The following is a 20,741-nucleotide window of genomic DNA, read 5'->3' on the forward strand; positions in this document are numbered from 1 at the left end:
ATTATGAATGTAATACGATCATTTATATTCTTCTGCTTTCGTAAGTAATAGTTATTGATTTTTAAAAAGCGTTTTTCAATTAAAAGACATGTCAAGAGCGCTTACCTTCTTTCAAGTTCTTTCTAATGCTAAAAAAAACGAACTATATATGTAAGTATGATGTCTCCTGTTACTGTTGCATTGACTTTGCTTGTACTAACTGTACAAATTTTAATTTTAATTTTTTAACACGCAGAAACGTCTGCGAACGATGCTATTAAGCTTAGAATAAATTTAAAAGTGGAAAAATCCAGTCGTGAGTTCAAGTCTCACCCAAGACAGTAATTTTTCCATTTACAAATGTATTCTAAGCGTACAATTTTAGTCGTCGTATTTAGCTCCTAATACCTTCATCATCATCATCATCATCAGCCCGTTTCAGTCCACTGCTGGACACAGGCCTCTGGAGAGGCTTAATACCTTGATAGGTACTGGCGAAATAGTCCCACTGGACTGAAGCCATAATTTTAAAAGAAGTGAAGTGAAGTTAGTGAAAGAGCCTTTGAGGCCTACTTGTAGAATATATTTATTAATTTTGAATATCAATATTTGTTTTAGGCTAGCACAGCCCAGTGCATAAAGAACCTCCTTCCATCCTGCGGCTGCGGCGTGGACGTCATCCAAAACCAGGTCCTCCTCAACCAGCCAGGTAATGGGTCCTTTCTTAAGTCACTCATCCATAAGGTCTAGTTAACCTCTGGGTTAGAAAGTCAGATGGCAGTCTTACTTACTCCTCTGGCGCAGCGACCCAAAGTGTGCCTTGGCTTTCAACACGATTGCTCGCCATTGATACCGGTCCGGCCATTTCTCGCCAGTTTTCAACCCGTAGCTGACGCAGATCAGCGTCCACCACATCCGACCATCAATACCTATAATTATAGGTTGACCGACCGGGTGGCGTCCTATCGGTTTTCCCTCAAACGTTCTTTTCACCGCCCGATCACCTCCCATTCGCTTAAGATGGCCGAGCCACCCGAAGCCTTTGCGCCTTTGTCACACCAATGATGTTTGGTTCAGCAACTAGTTGGCAGATGGCAGTCACTTTCGTAAAAACTAGTGCCTACGCCAATCTCGGGATCATTTGTAAAACAGATAACTATTTCGTAGCATCTACAATAAAGTTGTTAATCTTACAAATATTTTTCTCAGGTCTTCTAGCTGGTGGTCTGGTTCAACCTGGTCTCTTGGCGCAACCTGGTCTTCTGGCGCAACCTGGTCTTCTGGCGCAACCTGGTCTACTAGCTCCTGGTATGGTGGCCGGTAATGTGCTCCCTGCACTTGCTGGGGGTGTTGTGAGTCCTTGTGTCAACGGACTAGCCGCTACTAACATCATTCAGGTACCTTATCTACCTTAGTGTTAAGTCCTTTTAGCTGGTGGTCTGGTTCAACCTGGTCTCTTGGCGCAACCTGGTCTTCTGGCGCAACCTGGTCCACTAGCTCCTGGTATGGTGGCCGGTAATGTGCTCCCTGCACTTGCTGGGGGTGTTGTGGGTCCATGTGTCAACGGACTAGCTACTAACATCATACAGGTACCTTATCTACCTTAGTGTTAAGTCCTTTTAGCTGGTGGTCTGGTTCAACCTGGTCTCTTGGCGCAACCTGGTCTTCTGGCGCAACCTGGTCTACTAGCTCCTGGTATGGTGGCCGGTAATGTGCTCCCTGCACTTGCTGGGGGTGTTGTGGGTCCTTGTGTCAACGGACTAGCCGCTACTAACATCATCCAGGTAGATACCTAACTAAACTTATAAGGTCGATAAGATCTACCTTAGTCTTATGTCTTCTTAGACCTAAGCAATGGCAGGCGTGGCTCACTCCGCGATTTCGTCGCTTTGCTACAGGTAGCTAAAAGTCCATCCGTTCGACCCCAATTGTGGGGTTTGCCATAAGCCGCGCGTGGCGCTGTCGCCACCTAGTGGCCATATCTGTGCTGATCGTGACAGACGCGTTTTGTTAGAGAGTGAGTCTTCTGTACCTAGTACTATTATGTATTCTGTGGCAATGGTAATATACCTTACGCAACCGCTGCCCGTCGTGAAACAGTATTCTAGAAAAGATTATATTAAAGGAAAAAACGGAAAAAGTTACGATTCCAGCAGGACTTGAACCCGCAACCTCAGCAATCCGTACGTTGCTCTTAACTAGAGTCGGACCAAGAAAAGTCTGCAGCGGATTTGATAGACCACGCAGTGCAAGTGTTATTTATACGTCATAATTTCATAGAAGTTTGACGTTTAAAATCAGAACCTCGCAGAACTCCCTCTTCTTCTTTACTCCATGTTCTAGTCGAAAGTGTCTTTGTGTGACGTCCGTGTCTTTGAACGGACCAATCACGGCACGGATTCGCTCACCTCGTCCCGCGCACCCCCGCATTTTTGGCATCATCGGTTGCATGAAATAATTGCTCTAAACTCGGTCTAGAGGATTCCTAGTCTATGGATAACCCTTACCAAACCAATTTTTTTACAATGTAAAATACATACATATTCTAGAAATAATATTAACCCGGAATTTCTGTTTTCAGGATAACACCGTAGCCAACAACCTGGCCAACACCCTCCAGCTTCTCCTGGTCTCCAACTTGCTGTCCAACACGCTGCCCAACACGCCTGACGTCTTGACTCTACCTGCTGTCAGTCCTTATGCTGGAGGACTATCTTACATCTGCTAGGATTAATTGTCTTTGGGATTTTTTTTTAATAAATATTTTTTTATACTAATTGTGTCTAATTATGAAGGATAGACAAGTAGACCCACCTTAACACTATTATTACTATATCCTTTATTACTAGATCCTTACCAAATCCTTTTAGGGTTCCTTTTTTCCATTTGAGTCCCTAAAAATATTTAGAGTTGGACCAAGAAAAGTCTGCAGCGGATTTGATAGCCCGCGCAGTGTAAGTGTTATTTATACAAGTACATAATTTCATAGAAGTTTGACATTTAAAATGAGACTTGCACTGCGTGGGCTATCAAATCCGCTGCAGACTTTTCTTGGTCTGACTCTATCGAGAAGGACAGTCAAGCAGACATACCTTAATACGATAACTAGATCCTATTAGGGTTCCTTTTCTTCCTTTTGAGTCATAGAACCCTAAAAATAGACTAGAAACATAGAGAAGTAAATAGAGTCAGACCAAAAGCATGGCATTTGCAATGTGGTTGCCAAATTGTGGAGAGGTAATGATGAATGAAATGATAGAGGTTAAATTTCTAAGAAATGACGTATGTAATGACTCTGCCACCCTTTTTTCTGTCACAGCCGCACCAGAGTTAAAAAAAACCGATTTTTTAGGGTTCCGTACCCAAAGGGTAAAACGGGACCCTATTACTTAGACTTCGCTGTCCGTCCGTCCGTCCGTCTGTCCGTCTGTCTGTCACCAGGCTGTATCTCACGAACCGTGATAGCTAGACAGTTGAAATTTTCATAGATGATATATTTCTCTTCCAACAAATACTAAAAACAGAATAAAATTTAGATTTAAGTGGAGCTCCCATACAGCAAACGTGATTTTTGACCAAAGTTAAGCAACGTCGGGCGTGGCCAGTACTTGGATGGGTGACCGTTTTCTTTTTGCATTTTTTTCCGTTTTTTTTTTGCTTTATGGTACGGAACCCTTCGTGCGCGAGTCCGACTCGCACTTGCCCGGTTTTTTTTCATTCAAGGCCCCAGCGTTTTCTGTTCACTTTGACGGCGCAGCAACTAGTATCACTTTCACACAAAAATCGGCAGACTGTTTCCTAAAGAAAATGACACCCAGTTAGGGGAGACCGAGATGAGTTGTGACAGAGGAGAGTTGTGACAAGCATTTAGTAGGGGCTAAATGCTATAAGGGTAAACGTTTTGTGTTTAACTCGCTACCAAAGTTCGACTCACGTTAGACCAAGCCTTTTCTTACTATTTAGATATTTACTTTTCAAAAAAATCCCGAAATATTATTCATAAAGGGCAACAGGTGTTTGTAATAATATCATAGGAGTTTTCAGTTAGGGGTTGTGCACAAATCACGCGAGGTGTTTTAGGCTACTTTTTGATCCCCTCCTCCCCCTTGGTGATATTCGGTGAGATTTTCTAACCTCACGTGCATTTTTTGAAAACTTTCCATCCGACAGGTCAAGACCACGCACTTCAAAATTTCGTAAAATAGACTCGCTATTTTGAAGTGCGGAGTGAAGATTTATGTTTGACGAAACAGAGAAAAAGTATCTACTCATGTGGTAGGCATTTTTTCTTAGTTTCGTTCACTGTAGAAAAATACACGTGAGGTCTCCTTATACGCCCCCTCCCCCAACGTGATCTGTCGTGATTTGTGCACAAGCCCTTATTAGGTATTAATTATAAAAAATAAACAACATGTTGATAAATAAATAATTTATTTATTAGATTTATTAGCGCTTCAAGAAACAAACCTAGAGAGAAGAAACGCTGGAAGAAACTCTCCAGTATATTTTTATTAATTTTACACATTTTTTAACGATTTTTTAAAGATGTAGGCAATTCAAACAATAACCTACTTAATTCAGAGTGAAAACGCTACTAGCATCATGGGCACCTTTTCTATGAGAATATTTTTAGTCGTAATCAATTCGCAATTTGTCTCCTTAATTTTGCCTTAAAAACTTAAGATGTTGTGGTACCTAATTTAAAGTTTCGGATTATTAAAAGTGATATTTAGTGATGATGATGATGATGATGAGCGCTACACATGCACAGCTCAATCGGATGGCCACAGTGAGGGCACATTTGAGGCGCACTTTCCTTAGGGCACACACAAAATTCCACTGAGCGACCACATTTGGGGCAGACAACTACTCTAGTGTTACCCTCAGCAGAAATAACTTCAACCTTAGGAGAGGTAACCACAGGAGAGGTAACCTCAACCACAGAAGAGGCACCTTCGCCAAAAGAGGTACCTTCAAAAACAGGAGAAATAGTCTCAATCACTGGAGAGATAGTCTCAACTACAGCTCCTGAGCCTCCGCAGATACATAAAGCTATCGGACGACCACAGTTCGGGCATAAAGCAGGATTATTCGGCTGGTTGACGATAGCTGTTTCGGGGGCAACCTCTAAAGGGGAACCGCAGATACATAATGCTGTCGGGCGACCGCATTTAGGGCACAAAGATTGATTATTTGATTGGTTGTCTTCAGTAGTTTCGTGAGCAACCACTGAAGAGGCACCACAGATGCATAATTCTACCGGCCGGCCGCAATTCTGGCATAACTTCGGCTGGTTGACTTCTTCTACCTCTTGAATGTTACCACACTTACAAAGCTCGACTGACAGACCACATCGTGGACAAATCGATTGAGCGCCATCAGATTGAAGGGCAACAGTAGAGTAACCTTCAGTCACGGTAACCTCTTGTTGGCGATTGCATTGACAAAGATGGATGGGCAGACCGCATGGGCCATATTCTTGGTTGACGGGGACCTCCGTAGAACTTGGTTGGTTGTCCACGGGATTCTCGATTATTGTTTTGGTGATGGTAACTTCAGTAGGTTCTATGGCTGGGTTGATGGCTTGGGAGTGTACATTCTATAAAAAAATAATATCATGACTTTTATTTTAAAGCGTAATTTTATTGCATTATTAAAATAATCATACAAACACGCATAATCATATAAAAATAATCAAACAATAATCATACAAAATCAAATTATTTCAAAATATTTTTTAATTTAAATTAAACACTAGTTTCTAGTACCTAGTTTTATTTCTGTGTAAATTAAAATAAAGTAAGACTATGTATTTGACGGACTATGTATATAAATGTTAGTAACAAATTATGATAATTAAATTAGACTTTATAAGCATAAATAGCAAATAAATTGTTTAAAGGTAGTTTATTATTAGCTGTGAGTGAAAGTAATAAATATAATTTCACTAGAACTGACGGAATAATTATAAGTCTATAAATAGGTAAATGAAAAAAATTGTTACCTGATAAAATACCTGAAGACAAACAATGAGAAGAAAACGATAAGTCATTTTAATTATTTCTTTTAAAAAATAAAATACACCAAGTATATGACAACGACAACACATAAAGTGTGTCAATAGTACATTACTTATATTTATAGGTTTCACATAATGGATAAATGGGTGAGGCAATTGTATTAATAAAATCACAGAATATAATTCATTATTGTCACTGTCGCTTACTTCAAATATGTTGGATTTTGTATTAATTCGTTGTCAATAATAGCTTAAGTGCCAGATCCATTAAAATCCCATATAGCGTAAAAAGTTAGCTTTATCTGTAGGCATATACATAATAATAGATTTGTAAAATAATATATAGTCACGAAATTCTTTGTTCATTAAACACGTGCTTACTAATAAGTTTGATGAGTTCATATTTATTGAGTAATTTAATGATAATATTGTCTTTTCGATGTACTTAATAATTACAAACTGTATAAGTAAAATATATGGCACTCTTGGATTACGCAGTTAAAGTCAAATCTCACAAATATACTAATATTTTTAAATAAATAAACTTTAAGGGCAATCCGGCAGAATGAGTTGTGCCGAATTCTCGACATACATTTTTAAATTTGACCACCATACACATGTAACTGGCAGGCAGCAAAAGCAACCCATTGTTGCTGGTACAATTGGTTGCCCAAAACACGCGGGGCGCGCATATAATTATACAGGGTGAAATTTAATTCACTGGCCAAATTGAAACAACCGAAAGAACTCGAAAAAATATTAAACACGTGTTTTTTCTTTTAATACCGCTCAGTACATTTTTTTAGAAATAACTCATCATCAAGTTGTCCTAAAAACCTCGTACGTTATGGTGAACCAACAACTACCCACTACACCCGCTTCTCTCTTATCAGTTAAGGTCAGTGACACCCCGGCCCTCCCGCTGTTTGCAATCGCGTCACCAATTATGAACCCTATTGCAGCGAGATTACCTACATAAGTTGCTAATTTTTCCTTTCATATCAACGGGCTTAGAACCGTCAAAATGCAAAGGCAACCCATTTTTAATCTAAAATGTTATTTCTGACTAATGATTATTAACAAAACGTCCGTGGCTTAAAAACAATGAGTAAAAACTAGGTCAGGAATCTTTGCATTCAGGCGTATTTAAAGAATTTAATCAACTTACGTACATTTGATTAAAAATCGACGCAATTAACGAAAGTCCTACGAGATGGTACTCTTGGATTCAATCCTTGTCTGCGAAGGCGTGGAACGGATTCCATTTCGTATAATCTTTGTGCACCACGTAAACACTCACCACTTAATAAATAACACCGTACCACTTCGTAATATTCCCGGTTCGAAAACATTTTTTTTAACCTTAGTACGCGCGCGTTTATTATTTTAAGGTTGGCGAGTGACGAGTGACTAATTTATGCTTACCGTTATGTTTACCGCTAGCGCGGAATGGTTTAGTTTAGACTACCCTCGAAATTGATAAACCTGCCTACCATCGCCAACACTAACTGGGTGGACCCTATTGCAACGATTATAAGGTTTAGTGAAGGTCAGATAACGGTTTTGCTGATGTTGTTGTTAAAACCTACTATTAGGTTTGTTTACATTTTGTGGTAATAGGGTGACCACGACTCGTGGAAAATATTTAAAAATTGAAATATGTAAATATAAAAAAGTGTACTCTTTTTTTTCGCTAAATAGATTCCTTAAGTGTAACCTAGTGTCGGGAATGAATATGGCCAGTGATTTAAATTTCACCCTGTATAATTGCATGGAGAAAAAAGAAAAACAGAACATGATGATATAAAAAAGACTATACTAGTAAAATAAACACGATTTATTATCAAAATGTTATATAAAAAAAACTTAAAATATACAGCAACCACCACAACCACAACCACACCCTAAGCCGCAACCGCAACCTAAGCCGCACCCACAACCCAGTAACCCGGGCAGAACTGGTTGCCCAAGTAACGCCGGTTGCCCCAGTAACGCCGGTTGTCCCAGTAACCCTGGTTGCCCAAGTAAGGGCGCACCCAGCAGCAGATCGTTAGTGGGTAGAGTGTTACCCAGGAGGTTGCTAACGATCAGGAGTTGGAGGGCGTTGGCTAGGTTATTGGCTATGGAGTCATCCTGTAAAATAAAGAAATAAAATAAAATACTCAACAATAACAACCATCGAGAGATGTGAGGGTGCGGGCGGAGTATTACAGCTCATGTAGACGATGCGAGAACTCGCATGCGAGTTTCATTACATTGCTGGTTTTGAGCAGTCGGTTGAATTGGACGTAACCAGCAGTCGGCTATGTAACTAAAATCGCATGCGAGTTCACGCATCGTCTAAATCAGCCCTTCGGGTCGGCAACCAGCAATGTAACTCTTCTGGAGTTGCAGACTCAATCAGTTAAAAGGTACCACATATTCTGTTGTTGCTAAGGTTTATTTCAAATTTATGGAATAGGGCCTTATTGACAACCGACAATTAGTACCATTTAATTTTTTTTTGTAGGTTTAACTAAAATCGCATGCGAGTTCACGCATCGTCTAAATCGGCCCTTAGGGTCGGCAACCAGCAATGTAACTCTTCTGGAGTTGCAGACTCAATCTGTAAAAAGCTACAACATTATCTGTTGTTGCTAAGGTTTATTTCAAATTGAAGCCTTATGGAAATAGTGCCTTATTGACCACCAACAATTAGTACCATTTTATTTATTTTGTAGATCTTACCTGAACAATAGTCGTAGACGGTATACCATACGAAGCTACACAACCCAAATCACAAGGCGTGGCAACATTAACCGCTGGATAGCTAGTCTGGCACACGGGCTGGCACTGGCATACAGGCTGGCACGGTGGGACGACTTGCTGGCACGTCGCGACTACTGGCTGGCACGGCGCGACTTGTTGGCACGGGGCGACCACTTGTTGGCACGGCGGGTTGACCGTCACTGGGTTCTGGATGCAAGTTTTGGTCACGGAGACCTGTGACGGCCCGCAAGGGTTGGGGTAGATGGCTTGAGAGTAGACATGCTGGAAATAAAACGTAAAATAATATATCCTCGCCAAAAAGTGCCCATCCTTTTTAGGGTTCCGTACCCAAAGGGTAAAACGGGACCCTATTACTAAGACTTCGCTGTCCGTCCGTCCGTCCGTCTGTCACTAGGCTGTATCTCATGAACCGTGATAGCTAGACAGTTGAAATTTTCACAGATGATGTATTTCTGTTGCCGCTATAACAACAAATACTAAAAACAGAATAAAATAAAGATTTAAATGGGGCTCACATACAACAAACATGATTTTTGACCAAAGTTAAGCAACGTCGGGAGTGGTCAGTACTTGGATGGGTGACCGTTTTTATTTTTGCTTTTTTTTGTTGTTTTTTTTATTATGGTACGGAACCCTTCGTGCGCGAGTCCGACTCGCACTTGCCCGGTTTTTTTTGTTCTTATGTTTAATATTAGAAATTAGCTTACAGTTTTGGCTACTGTTCTATCATTCACTCTTATAAAAGTATGTAACTATGAAAGTAGGCTAATTCATCAAGGCTTTCTTTCTCGCAGGTATCTTACTATCAATAAATCTATGAATTCAATGTGTAGGTAGGTATCAAAAAAACCGGGCAAGTGCGAGTCGGACTCGCGCACGAAGGGTTCCGTACCATAATGCAAAAAAAAACGGTCACCCATCCAAGTACTGACCACTCCCGACGTTGCTTAACTTTGGTCAAAAATCACGTTTGTTGTATGGGAGCCCCATATAAATCTTTATTTTATTCTGTTTTTAGTATTTGTTGTTATAGCGGCAACAGAAATACATCATCTGTGAAAATTTCAACTGTCTAGCTATCACGGTTGGTGAGATACAGCCTGGTGACAGACGGACGGACGGACGGACGGACGGACGGACGGATGGACGGACGGACAGCGAAGTCTTAGTAATAGGGTCCCGTTTTACCCTTTGGGTACGGAACCCTAATTACGTAAAAACTATGAAAAACATGTCCACAGTTATCTAAAATAATTTAATATACCTACATACTTAGTCATAACACGAATTATAGGAGCCTATTTAAATAGATAGAGATATAAGAAAAATCTGAACCCAGAAAAGATTGCAGTGATTTTGATAGCCCACGCAGTGCAAGTGTTATTCATACATAATAATTTAATAAAGCTTTGACTATTAAAATAACACTTGCACTGCGTGGGCTATCAAAATCACTGCAATCTTTTCCGGGTCTATCTCTATGCAAGTTTTCATAAAACGTACCTAGAAATAATACAAAAAAATACATTTTAAGAAGTATAAGTTAAATTTAACGAAAAACAAGTTTTAGTACCTGTAAGCAAAACACCAGAAGAAATGCAAATAAAATGTAGCTGTACGCCATTTTAAATCTTTCCACAAAAAAAAATAGTAAATAACTCCACAAAATGCGTTAATACAGCTTCGACACTATTATTTATAGGTTGCCCATATTGCAAGGTTGCCCGTCATGCCATTTTGAGCAATATCTGGTTACAAAAAAAGTTCACAAGAATGTAACCTTTGATATCTGTCACTTAAGTCAAATATTAGTAATAAAATATTTAATTAGTATCAAAATAGTCGTAACCGCCAAATTATATTTAGGTTTTGTGTGTTAATGTTTTATCTAATTGTGTTACTAAGTGAAATTGTAAAATATGTCACATCAATGGCGTAATTATTGCTAAATTAAAATTGCAGGTTTACAGTTTGTTAGCAATTGTTGATTATCATTATGTAATGTTGGTTACAATTTTGATTAGTTCGATAAATTAATATTTCTTATAGATTATACGAATTGATGATTATCACGAACTTTCTTCGGTGGTAAGGATTTGGTCAACATTTTATGTGACAATTTTTGTCGTAGCTTAAGAGGAAAGAGGCGATTCATTAATTACATCACACAAAAATTTAGATTTTTTTAGTCCACGTCTCACTTTTCATACTTTCATACTTTTACTTATACTTTTCATACTTTTCACTTTCATGTCACACTTTTTCATAGGAAAGACATAGGTACTTATTTAATAGGTACTTGGCATGACCCCCCTCCCCCAGCCCTGTCGTGTAATATTATGTGGATGAACCCAAAGGGGATGACATCATTATGACTCTTCGTTTGATTTTTCAATTAAATATTATTAGAATTTCCTAACTCTTCAGTATTTAGTGAAATTTGTTGCTTATATTTTTATAATATAATAATTAAAAGAAACAAAAAAAAAGTCAAAAGAAGGAGCTATGGTCACAGAAGAAATAATAGTACTACCGTACAGAAAAGACACTTCCTACAAACTCGAAGTTTGACAGCGGTTCAGGGTCGAATCATGCGATCCCTTTATAATATATGGCACTATCCCTTTCGGCTATTTAGGGTAGTCAAAATTCAAGTGATTGTCTTATCTGTGGTCGTACACGCAAAAGTCAAGTGGTGTCAACCCTAATAATTGCTCGGAGCAATGCTGAGCCGAGCGGAGCCGAGTTCGACCGAAGTCAGGAGTGTCTCCCCACTGCTATGGTCAATAAATTGTGGAGAAACAATTTCCATAAAGTCCATTCAGAGTCCATTCTTTGCACGGTGACGTAAATTTTCATCATAACATTGTCTTATGAATTAAAGGTACTTTTGGAGGTCATTGATATTTATTTTCAAACAATGTCAACTTTCAACACTAATCCGGTTTCCGATTTTTTTAAATTTACTCAGTATGTTGAAAAAATCTTGCAAATAAGGATTATTATACTTACTTACACTTAATTTGAAAATGTATTAATTAGCTACGTGAAAACCAAACTACATGGTGTAACATGAGGAAACCGAATAATTTTAACAGCGTATTCCTGATCATATTTAGAGACAAAAATGACCTATAAACTTTTTTAAAATTCGCCTAGTTTCAGAGATAATATTAATTCAAAAAAAAGTTTTTTGTTACATAGTGTAAAAGGCCTTTTTGATGGTGGTGTTGCTGCTATGGGATGTAGTCTAAATATCCTTATTGATAGATGTCAAAAAGTGGCAAGAAACACTTGGCAAAAAGTAGGTTTTACGAAAAAAAAATATAACAATCAATTTTAAGTTACAAGTTTACCAATAACATTTATTTCTTATGTACAAATACATTCAACAAATTTAAAATAAATACAGTTTATTAGTCTTCGTTATGATAAAAAATGAGAGAGGCTGTATCAGGGACACAGCCGCTATGGCTGACGTGAAACGTGGTGTGGACCGCCAATGCGAAGGCCGAAGGCCAAGCTCCGCGTAGGGCCGAAGGCCCGAAGCGTCCAGGATTTAAGTGCTATAGCACAGAACAATAGTAAAAGTGTCTAAATGCGAAGACCGAAGGCCGAGCTCCGCGTAGGGCCGAAGGCCCGAAGCGTCCAAGATGTCAGTGCTTAAACACATAACAATATTACAAGTGTCTAAATGCGAAGGCCGAAGGCCGAGCTCCGCGTAGGGCCGAAGGCCCGAAGCGTCCAGAATGTTAGTGCTTTAACACAGAACAATAGTACAAGTGTCTAAATGCGAAGGCCGAAGGCCGAGCTCCGCGTAGGGCCGAAGGCCCGAAGCGTCCAGGATTTAAGTGCTATAATAACACAAAACAATAGTAAAAGTGTTTAAATGCGAAGGCCGAAGGCCGAGCTCCGCGTAGGGCCGAAGGCCCGAAGCGTCCAAAATGTCAGTGCTTTAGCACAGAAAAATAGTAAAAGTGTCTAAATGCGAAGGCCAAAGGCCGAGCTCCGCGTAGGGCCGAAGGCCCAAAGCGTCCAGAATGTTAGTGCTTTAACACAGAACAATAGTACAAGTGTCGAAATGCGAAGGCCGAAGGCCGAGCTCCGCGTAGGGCCGAAGGCCCGAAGCGTCCAGGTTTTAAGTGCTATAACACAGAACAATAGTACAAGTGTCTAAATGCGAAGGCCGAAGGCCGAGCTCCGCGTAGGGCCGAAGGCCCGAAGCGTCCAAGATGTCAGTGCTTTAACACATAACAATAATACAAGTGTCTAAATGCGAAGGCTGAAGGCCGAGCTCCGCGTAGGGCCGAAGGCCCGAAGCGTCCAGTCTGTCAGTTCTGTGTTTAACCACTGACATCCTGGACACTTCGGCCTTCGCATTTAGACACTTGTAATATTGTTCTGTGTTATAGCATTTAAATCCTGGACGCTTCGGTGTCTAAATGCGAAGGCCGAGCTCCGCGTAGGACCGACGGCCCGAAGCGTGCAGGACATCAGTGCTTTAGCACAGAAAAATAGTACAAGTGTCTAAATGCGAAGGCCGAAGGCCGAGCTCCGCGTAGGGCCGAAGGCCCGAAGCGTCCAGGATTTAAATGCTATAACACAGAACAATATTACAAGTGTCTAAATGCGAAGGCCGAAGTGTCCAGGATGTCAGTGGTTAAACACAGAACTGACAGACTGGACGCTTCGGGCCTTCGGCCCTACGCGGAGCTCGGCCTTCGGCCTTCGCATTTAGACACTTGTAATATTGTTCTGTGTTAAAGCACTGACATCCTGGACGCTTCTTGCCTTCGAGAGCGCAGCCTTCGACCTTCGCATTTAGTTACTCTTGTACTATTGCTTTGTGTTTGAATACCGAAGTCGCACATATTTGAGTAATATCTAAATTTTATCTGTAAAGATTATTTGGGGTCATAATGATTCACTGTGTCTAGATGAACTTGAATACAGCATTTGATGGGTAATTTTAAAATAATTAATTACAGCGTCACACTTATTTAAATAAATGATCAATTCATTTTGGAGTAATGAATGTAACGATTATAGGTACAATTTTTTTGTAAATAACACACCAAAATTACGAGAATAGATATTTTATACGGGTAATACACGTTTTATAGCAAACTCGTTCGTGTCTTTCCTGTAGCCATCGCATTTAAGGGAATCTAAAAGCAATTTTTTGCGCAGCACCTTTACAGGCAGAATATTTCATTCAATACTTGAGACTCAAATGAGAAAAACAGGATATATATGAACCACAGTCGTTACCTTTTATAGTACCTATTGTCCACAGAAGTGACCTTTTCTAAATTATGTTTTACCCATTACATCAGACAGTACCTAACTAAGATTACTATATACTTACTAGCATTAGGAACTCTGGATTGTCAAGCAGCCGTCATACGTTAAGTATACGTGTTCTATCAAAGTAATTCGCGCCGCCGCGCCGCCATGCCATAGATGCTAATGCATTATTTGAGGAGGTGAGCATGTATTACTATGGTGAATGTGGTATTAAAAGAACCGTTATTGCTTTATCTTACTATTTCAGGTATATTTTGTCAGTTTTGCGTCCTGTTTTTCGCACACAGTGGCCTCAAACAAGAGCAGTGATAAAAATTCTGTAAAAACTGTCACATTTTTATTTTTTAACAGCTTATTATAATTCACGTCAAAATAATAATCATCATCATCATCTCAGCCTATATACGTCCCACTGCTGGGCACAGGCCTCCTCTCGAGCGCGAGAGGGCTTGGGCTATAGTCCCCACGCTAGCCCAATGCGGATTGGGGACTTCACATACACCTTTGAATTTCTTCGCAGATGTATGCAGGTTTCCTCACGATGTTTTCCTTCACCGAAAAGCGACTGGTAAACATCAAATGATATTTCATCATGAAAAAATAATACAAAAAAAAATATTTTTTTGGCGAAATATACCTAAACTCATATTAAATATTTTCCTTCTTTTGACCTCGGAAATGCGTGGTTAAAATTATTCGAATTCCTCATGTTACACCGTGTATACCAATTATGAAGTTTAGCAATTAACAAAGGTCGGTAATTTCAAAACGATTTAACGTAGGTAACTTTTAAGTAGGTCACGATAACGTCATTCAAAAAACATTCACGCAGCGTTTTGCTTCTACCACAGAATAAATAATAGTACTAGGTACAAAAGAGTCACTCTCTAACAAAGGCACTTGTCCCACCGCCGACGATGAGCGATAACTTTGCGGGAAAAGTACATCTTCTCAGAGAAAATACTTGCTGGATCGGGGGGCACGGCAGTGCCCCCGCCAAGTCGAGCGCGAAGCAAACACTGCCGTACCATCCTTTACTGGAACCATTTCGCCGCATTTTCAGGCCCCTATTTGAGAACCTCTGGATAAGACCAGAACGCAGAAATTTTGGTCATCCAGTAAGCTATAATCACATACTTAAAATCCAAAATTTCAAGTCTGTAGGTCATTTAGTTCCGAAGTTAAGCGAAAGCAAAGTTTCGCATTTATGAAACTCACTCATGATCATCAGAATAGAAGTAGTACTTCCCATAAACTCAGAGAGCTGAAATTTGGTACAAAGTTAAGGTTTAATGGCCACATAAAGGGAAAACCTAAAATATTGCAATATCAGTCACGTTTTAAAGATCTAAGAACTGCATAAGTAAGTTTGTAATCCCATATAAATATATGATATTACAAAGTTACTGTTGCAGTTCCTACAAATAGTAGGTAAAGTAAAGGTACACTACGATGTATGATGTGAGTATGAATGAAGATATGTTTAGTTATGATATGTGTATACATAGTATGGGTATGAGTACCCGAAAAGAAGGACTGCCTACAAAAAGAGATGAGATCCCATCAAAAACATTACATGTAAAAAGGTGCAAGTCTCGCAACGCTTTTACTACAAAAAAGTTTTGAGATGTAATGTGAAGCCAAGTCGGTTATTTTAATCAGTGCCAGGGGGTTTCTACAAAAAGAAGTGAAATCCCACCAAAAACATTCTGTAAAAAACTAGCCAAGTCTCCATGGAGCTGCTTGTTTATCTCTAAAAAGTAATGAAATCTAGACAAAGTCGTGCCAAGTCTAAGGTTCCTTACTGCGATTTCTTTATTATTATAGTTAATGTTGTGTGACTTGGCCGTTGAAGTGTACACAAGGGTACAAAACCAGGTGCTCCATGACACCATTGCACCAATCTGTCGCCAGAACCGCTACCCATTGACGATGGAAAATTGCCACTTGGAAAACGTTGATTCAATAACCAGTCAATTGTAGGCTTGATAAAGCTGCGTATTTCAATAATACTTATGTATGGGCGAGCCTGAAACAAACACTTCTTTTTGGTGCAATGGCAGATTGGTGCAATGGTGTCATGGAGCACCTGGTTTTGTACCCTTGTGTACCCTTCAACGGCCAAGTCACACAACATTAACTATAATAATAAAGAAATCGCAGTAAGGAACCTTAGACTTGGCACGACTTTGTCTAGATTTCATTACTTTTTAGAGATAAACAAGCAGCTCCATCGAGACTTGGCTAGTTTTTTACAGAATGTTTTTGGTGGGATCTAAATTTTGTGTTAAATACTCCTAGCGCCACTTGCACTATACCACTAACCCGGGGTAAACCGGTTAAACCTTTAACATAGTGTCAAATTGTACTGGCAACCAAGGTAACTCCAGGTTTAACCGGTTGACGTCGGCTTATTGGGATGGTGCTTAGTGGAGTTTAGGGTTTAATACTTTTCTTATTATTGAAATATTTTCATAGTTTTCGTGACCTTTTCAAAACGTTACATTTGAAAATAGGTGAATAGTTAGTACATTTTATGACATAACACAAAGTATACAAGGTGTACCTTTCTATTACAAGTTAGGTAACTGTTACATTTTGATTATATCTTTTGCAATGATATAAATAACCATGTTTTAATCAAGTAACGATAAAAAAAGTTACAAATATGAGCGGATTTTGCTGATACGGACATTTGTGTCAGTGCAGTGCAGGATGGGGGTGCCCCTAAACACATTAACCACCTTTTTCGTATGTCAGGTAAGAATATCGATAAACTCAGGCACCTAATTTTGGGTACAGGGTACCTAATTTTAAAACCTTGTTTAAAGTGACACCTTAAATCTGTCAAATTATTTGACACGGAAAATTCTTGCCATATATTATGCCTATTATACAAAAAATTATTGTGACTCGACTCGAATAAAATCATTAGGTAATCTAGGTGTTTCGATTTGGCGATACTCGTATTTGTTTATTACCATTTAAAACAAGACCATTTTAAGATTAAAATATGCTTTTGTTACTATAATAATAGCTTAAAACACTTTAAACTCTCGCGTTTAGTTCATATTATTTAATTACACCAACGGGTCTACCGCGATATGATTTTACTGTTTTCACCCCATGAGATATGATTTCTTTGTATTGTCGGAATGTTAAGGTAGAACAATGAAATCGTATCGCGGTAGACCCGTTGGTGTAATTAAATAAATAATGGCTTATCTTATTTTCAGATACTTCTATTCGGTCCCATCGGCGGATTACCATTTGCAAGTATATCAGCCATACCATCGTTGACATCATCGGAATCACCATCGAATGGCGACACAACACCACATATAATCTTAGTCAATAATGAAAACATCATCCCAACTTCAGTCAGCACCTCATCACCCCAACACTTCCAGCTTTTTATCGGTTTACCCCTTGGAAGTGAAAATAATTTCCTACCAATTGATGTTAACGAAAAAGATCAAACTGTTATAGCAGATGCATGGACCATCAATATACCAGCATCAATAAATATTCAACCAAATGTTATTTTACAAAATCCAGTTTCGGAACCTACAAGTTCACTTAATGATGTAACTTTAGACGCAACATCACTAACATCTCCCTCTACTACTAATTCGGTTTCAACAATAATCCCTAAAATTAATTTAGATTCAGTTTCAGATGGTTTGAAAAGAGACATGCGTGACACTATATGTGTATCATCTGAAGAGCAATGTTCATCAAATAATTTTCCTTCAACTCCCTTTTCCAGTTTTCCGTCATCATCTCAGCTTAAACCGACCTTTCCTTGTATAAATATGCCATGTGCCAGGTGTGATTTAGAAGATTCAAGTAATTTATCAAACAGCGTAGAATGTGATTGTTCATTATCTAATCCTGCTAGAAGTTCATCATTATTTACAAGCCTCAGTCCAACTCCTAATACTGTAGCAATTGATGCTTCTAATAATATAGATCCTTATTTAAATAATTTAAAAAACTATGTAAATTCTAGACAAGGTGTTCAGTGTTTCTCAAATGAAATACAAAGTCAACCAAACGTGGAGTCAAACATCTCTCCTTCTGACATGATTCGGCTGAATAATAATTTAATGAGAGCTAAAGCTTTACAAAATAAAATCTTGACGTCTCAGTCTATTGTAAATAATGATGGTAATTGTGAAAATTTAATAAATCCAAATATTGTGGCAGAATATCAAAATGTATTAAGAATTCGAAATGATGTAATACCTCAAATGCTATCTGAAAATGTTGCTGTTAAATCTATTGCACAATGCAATGACGACAACAAAGGATGTCCTCAAATAGGAACAGTTTCCGCTCAGAATAATATCATGCCTTATTTTCAAAATAATAACGTGGTAAATGACATATGTAAGCCTGTAAGCAATTTGGATATCGCAAGAATGATCAAAGACAATATGAATGGTAATAACAATAATAACCAAGGCTGTCCTCAGTTAACATCAATTCCGATATACAATAAAGAATCTCTGCTTAATAAACAGGCACTATCTTCATCAAGTAATTGCGACGATTGTTCTCAGAACCAAAATAACAATATCGGTCTTGGTCAAGTAATAAATCAAAATAATCAAGGGTGTCCTCAGTTGCTTAACATAGCACAAAATAATTTGTATCAAAAGAATAATAATGGAGCTAATATAAATGTTGATAACAGCCAAATTTGCAATTGCGACAATGAATGGATCCAGAATAATAACTGTAATTGCGTTCAAATGTTTACACCAAATGATAACTTAGCTCAAGCATTACAAAAGATAAATATTGAAAAATCGAAACGAGCACAGGCTCCTGCTGCTTCCATAAACATTCTGCCATTTGGTGAAACATTACTTGACGGTCAACCAATAGGTAATAATTTTATCTCCCTAAATACTCTTTCATGCCCCTCACAACTTCCTACTTGTTCATGCTCTGGTCCAAGTAAATCAAATAAACTGACAATCCAGGATGTGTCAGTGCCTATCTCTATTACACCATCCAACCCAATTGCATTTTCTTCTTCAGTACCAAGTTCAACAAATGTTATGCTAGCTCCATCAGTAAATTCAGTTAACACTATTTCTCCTATGATAACGAATTTAGCGCCATCTGTACCGAATATTGCAATAACAAACTCACAATGTCCTCAATCATTTGTTCAACCTCTTGTATTTAATCAAGATTCATTATGTAACAACAATATTCAGTCCCTTAATCCTATAATTACACCTACGTTTATCCCAATACAATCACTACCTCAAGTTCAATTTATTAACAACATACCGTCTTCGACAATAAGTGTTATACCCTCATTTGCTGACAATTGTAATTCTCTTATTTCTAATTCACCTTCCGTTTCCTTATCATTAGCTGACACTAGTAATTCTCCTATTTCTAATTTACCTTCCATGTGCACATCTCTTCAACCAATGGTTACTCCATCATATCCTTTAATACAATCTAATCTAAATCAAGCTGGTTGCATATCAGGACCATCAGTTGCGTTTTCGCCTATAAATAAAATCGTAAATTCCTTAACCAACAACATAATGTCAAACTTGCTTACAAATAGATTACCAGCCCCACCTCCTCCAGCAAACCTCCCTCCAGTTAATCCTTACAATTGTAACCTTATTAAAGAATCAACTCCTATTCTACCAATCTTTGATATACCAGTGGCTTGTAACGAATATGTACCACCAATGTATAGTTCTATAGTTCCTATATCTACATTTAATCCAAACCTATTTTGCGTTGAACCCGGAGCTTGTGACACTTGTGTTCCATTTGCTTTATCATTGACTGACACTTTTTATCCTGAATCTTCATTCATGTCTGTGCCTGCTTTAGCATCAGATTCTTCGTGTTTGCGTGGATCTTTAATTACACCATTTAACTTACCACAGGCGTCGTCAGTGGTTAAAATAAATAATGCAATAAATATGTGCAGCTAATGGTAACATTCCATTTCTAACCGCAGTTGCACTACCGGTATCAAACGCGTCGCTGTCATTGTCAAATTCCATAGTAAAATGAACAGTAATGCAGCTGTCGTTGGAAATGGACTGTCACCTGAATAGTCAATGGATGACGTTGGCGATATTGCGTGGATTAAAGTCCGTCGTTGTAATTACCTCCAAGGGTACCAAAAATACGTTGAAGAAACTTTTTTGGCGTTTACGATTTTTACAAAATACCATTAAAATTAAAACTAAAATCACTTTATTCACTAACCTGACATATTTCTAAAATATCCTCTTTTTTAATATAGAAATGCAAACGTTTGTGAAAATTATGAACAATATGCAACTGTAAAAAAATTTTGTCAACGTATTTCTGGGCCACACTTTTTTATATATGTACTCTGTATCTTTGCTTTAAGTATGGAAATGTTAAATAGTTATAAGATGTTAATTTTTGTATCAGAAATATGTGTACCTATATAATATTTATTGTAGTTTTATTTCTTATGTATTACACAAGTACAAGTGAGTGCGGAAGAAAAATAAAACTGCGTATAATAAGAATTTGGTAGAATCTAACCCCCTTATTCATGAAGGCGCTACAAACCTCAATCAGCTAGTTAATGATCGTTTGTTTTTATCTGTCATTTTGTCTTATGTGTTTATAAGAAAGGTATAAA

General features: G+C 38.4%; 3 protein-coding genes across 3 annotated transcripts in view; 2 read left to right on the top strand and 1 right to left on the bottom strand.

Moving 5' to 3' along the window:
- The window catches only part of LOC134677118 (uncharacterized), an 85,858-nt gene extending 84,094 nt beyond the window's left edge, over positions 1-1,764 (top strand). The window contains exons 3-5 of the mRNA XM_063535575.1: positions 598-688; positions 1,189-1,215; positions 1,252-1,764. Coding sequence (XP_063391645.1) covers positions 598-688; positions 1,189-1,215; positions 1,252-1,394 — 261 coding nt within the window. The 3' untranslated portion in view covers positions 1,395-1,764. The remainder of the gene's footprint in view (positions 1-597; positions 689-1,188; positions 1,216-1,251) is intronic.
- A 6,099-nt stretch (positions 1,765-7,863) lies between these two features.
- Positions 7,864-10,391, bottom strand: LOC134676807 (uncharacterized). Its single transcript, XM_063535189.1, has 3 exons — positions 10,341-10,391; positions 8,726-9,028; positions 7,864-8,131 (listed from the first exon to the last, which is right to left on the bottom strand). The coding sequence occupies exons 1-3, from the start codon at positions 10,389-10,391 to the stop codon at positions 7,865-7,867; spliced, it is 621 nt and encodes a 206-aa protein (XP_063391259.1). The 3' UTR covers position 7,864.
- Positions 10,392-16,764: 6,373 nt separating this feature from the next.
- LOC134676808 (putative uncharacterized protein DDB_G0277255) lies at positions 16,765-20,021 on the top strand. Its single transcript, XM_063535190.1, has 3 exons — positions 16,765-16,834; positions 17,311-19,477; positions 20,005-20,021. Exons 1-3 carry the CDS (start codon positions 16,790-16,792, stop codon positions 20,019-20,021), a joined length of 2,229 nt encoding a protein of 742 aa, XP_063391260.1. The 5' UTR covers positions 16,765-16,789.
- The last annotated feature ends 720 nt before the right edge of the window (positions 20,022-20,741 follow it).

This window comes from Cydia fagiglandana, chromosome 25 (genome assembly GCF_963556715.1).
Source record: "Cydia fagiglandana chromosome 25, ilCydFagi1.1, whole genome shotgun sequence".
NCBI classification, from domain to species: Eukaryota; Metazoa; Arthropoda; class Insecta; order Lepidoptera; family Tortricidae; genus Cydia; species Cydia fagiglandana.

What these genes read in the sequence shown, in the direction of transcription:
- LOC134676807 (XM_063535189.1), bottom strand. Translation starts at nt 10,391, where the DNA reads ATGGCGTACAGCTACATTTTATTTGCATTTCTTCTGGTGTTTTGCTTA. An exon ending in TTCTGGTGTTTTGCTTACAG is followed by an intron (nt 9,029 to 10,340) that starts GTACTAAAACTT and finishes TTTTATTTCCAG; the next exon opens with CATGTCTACTCTCAAGCCAT. An exon ending in CGTCTACGACTATTGTTCAG is followed by an intron (nt 8,132 to 8,725) that starts GTAAGATCTACA and finishes TTTATTTTACAG; the next exon opens with GATGACTCCATAGCCAATAA.
- LOC134676808 (XM_063535190.1), top strand. Translation starts at nt 16,790, where the DNA reads ATGGGGGTGCCCCTAAACACATTAACCACCTTTTTCGTATGTCAG. An exon ending in CCACCTTTTTCGTATGTCAG is followed by an intron (nt 16,835 to 17,310) that starts GTAAGAATATCG and finishes TCTTATTTTCAG; the next exon opens with ATACTTCTATTCGGTCCCAT.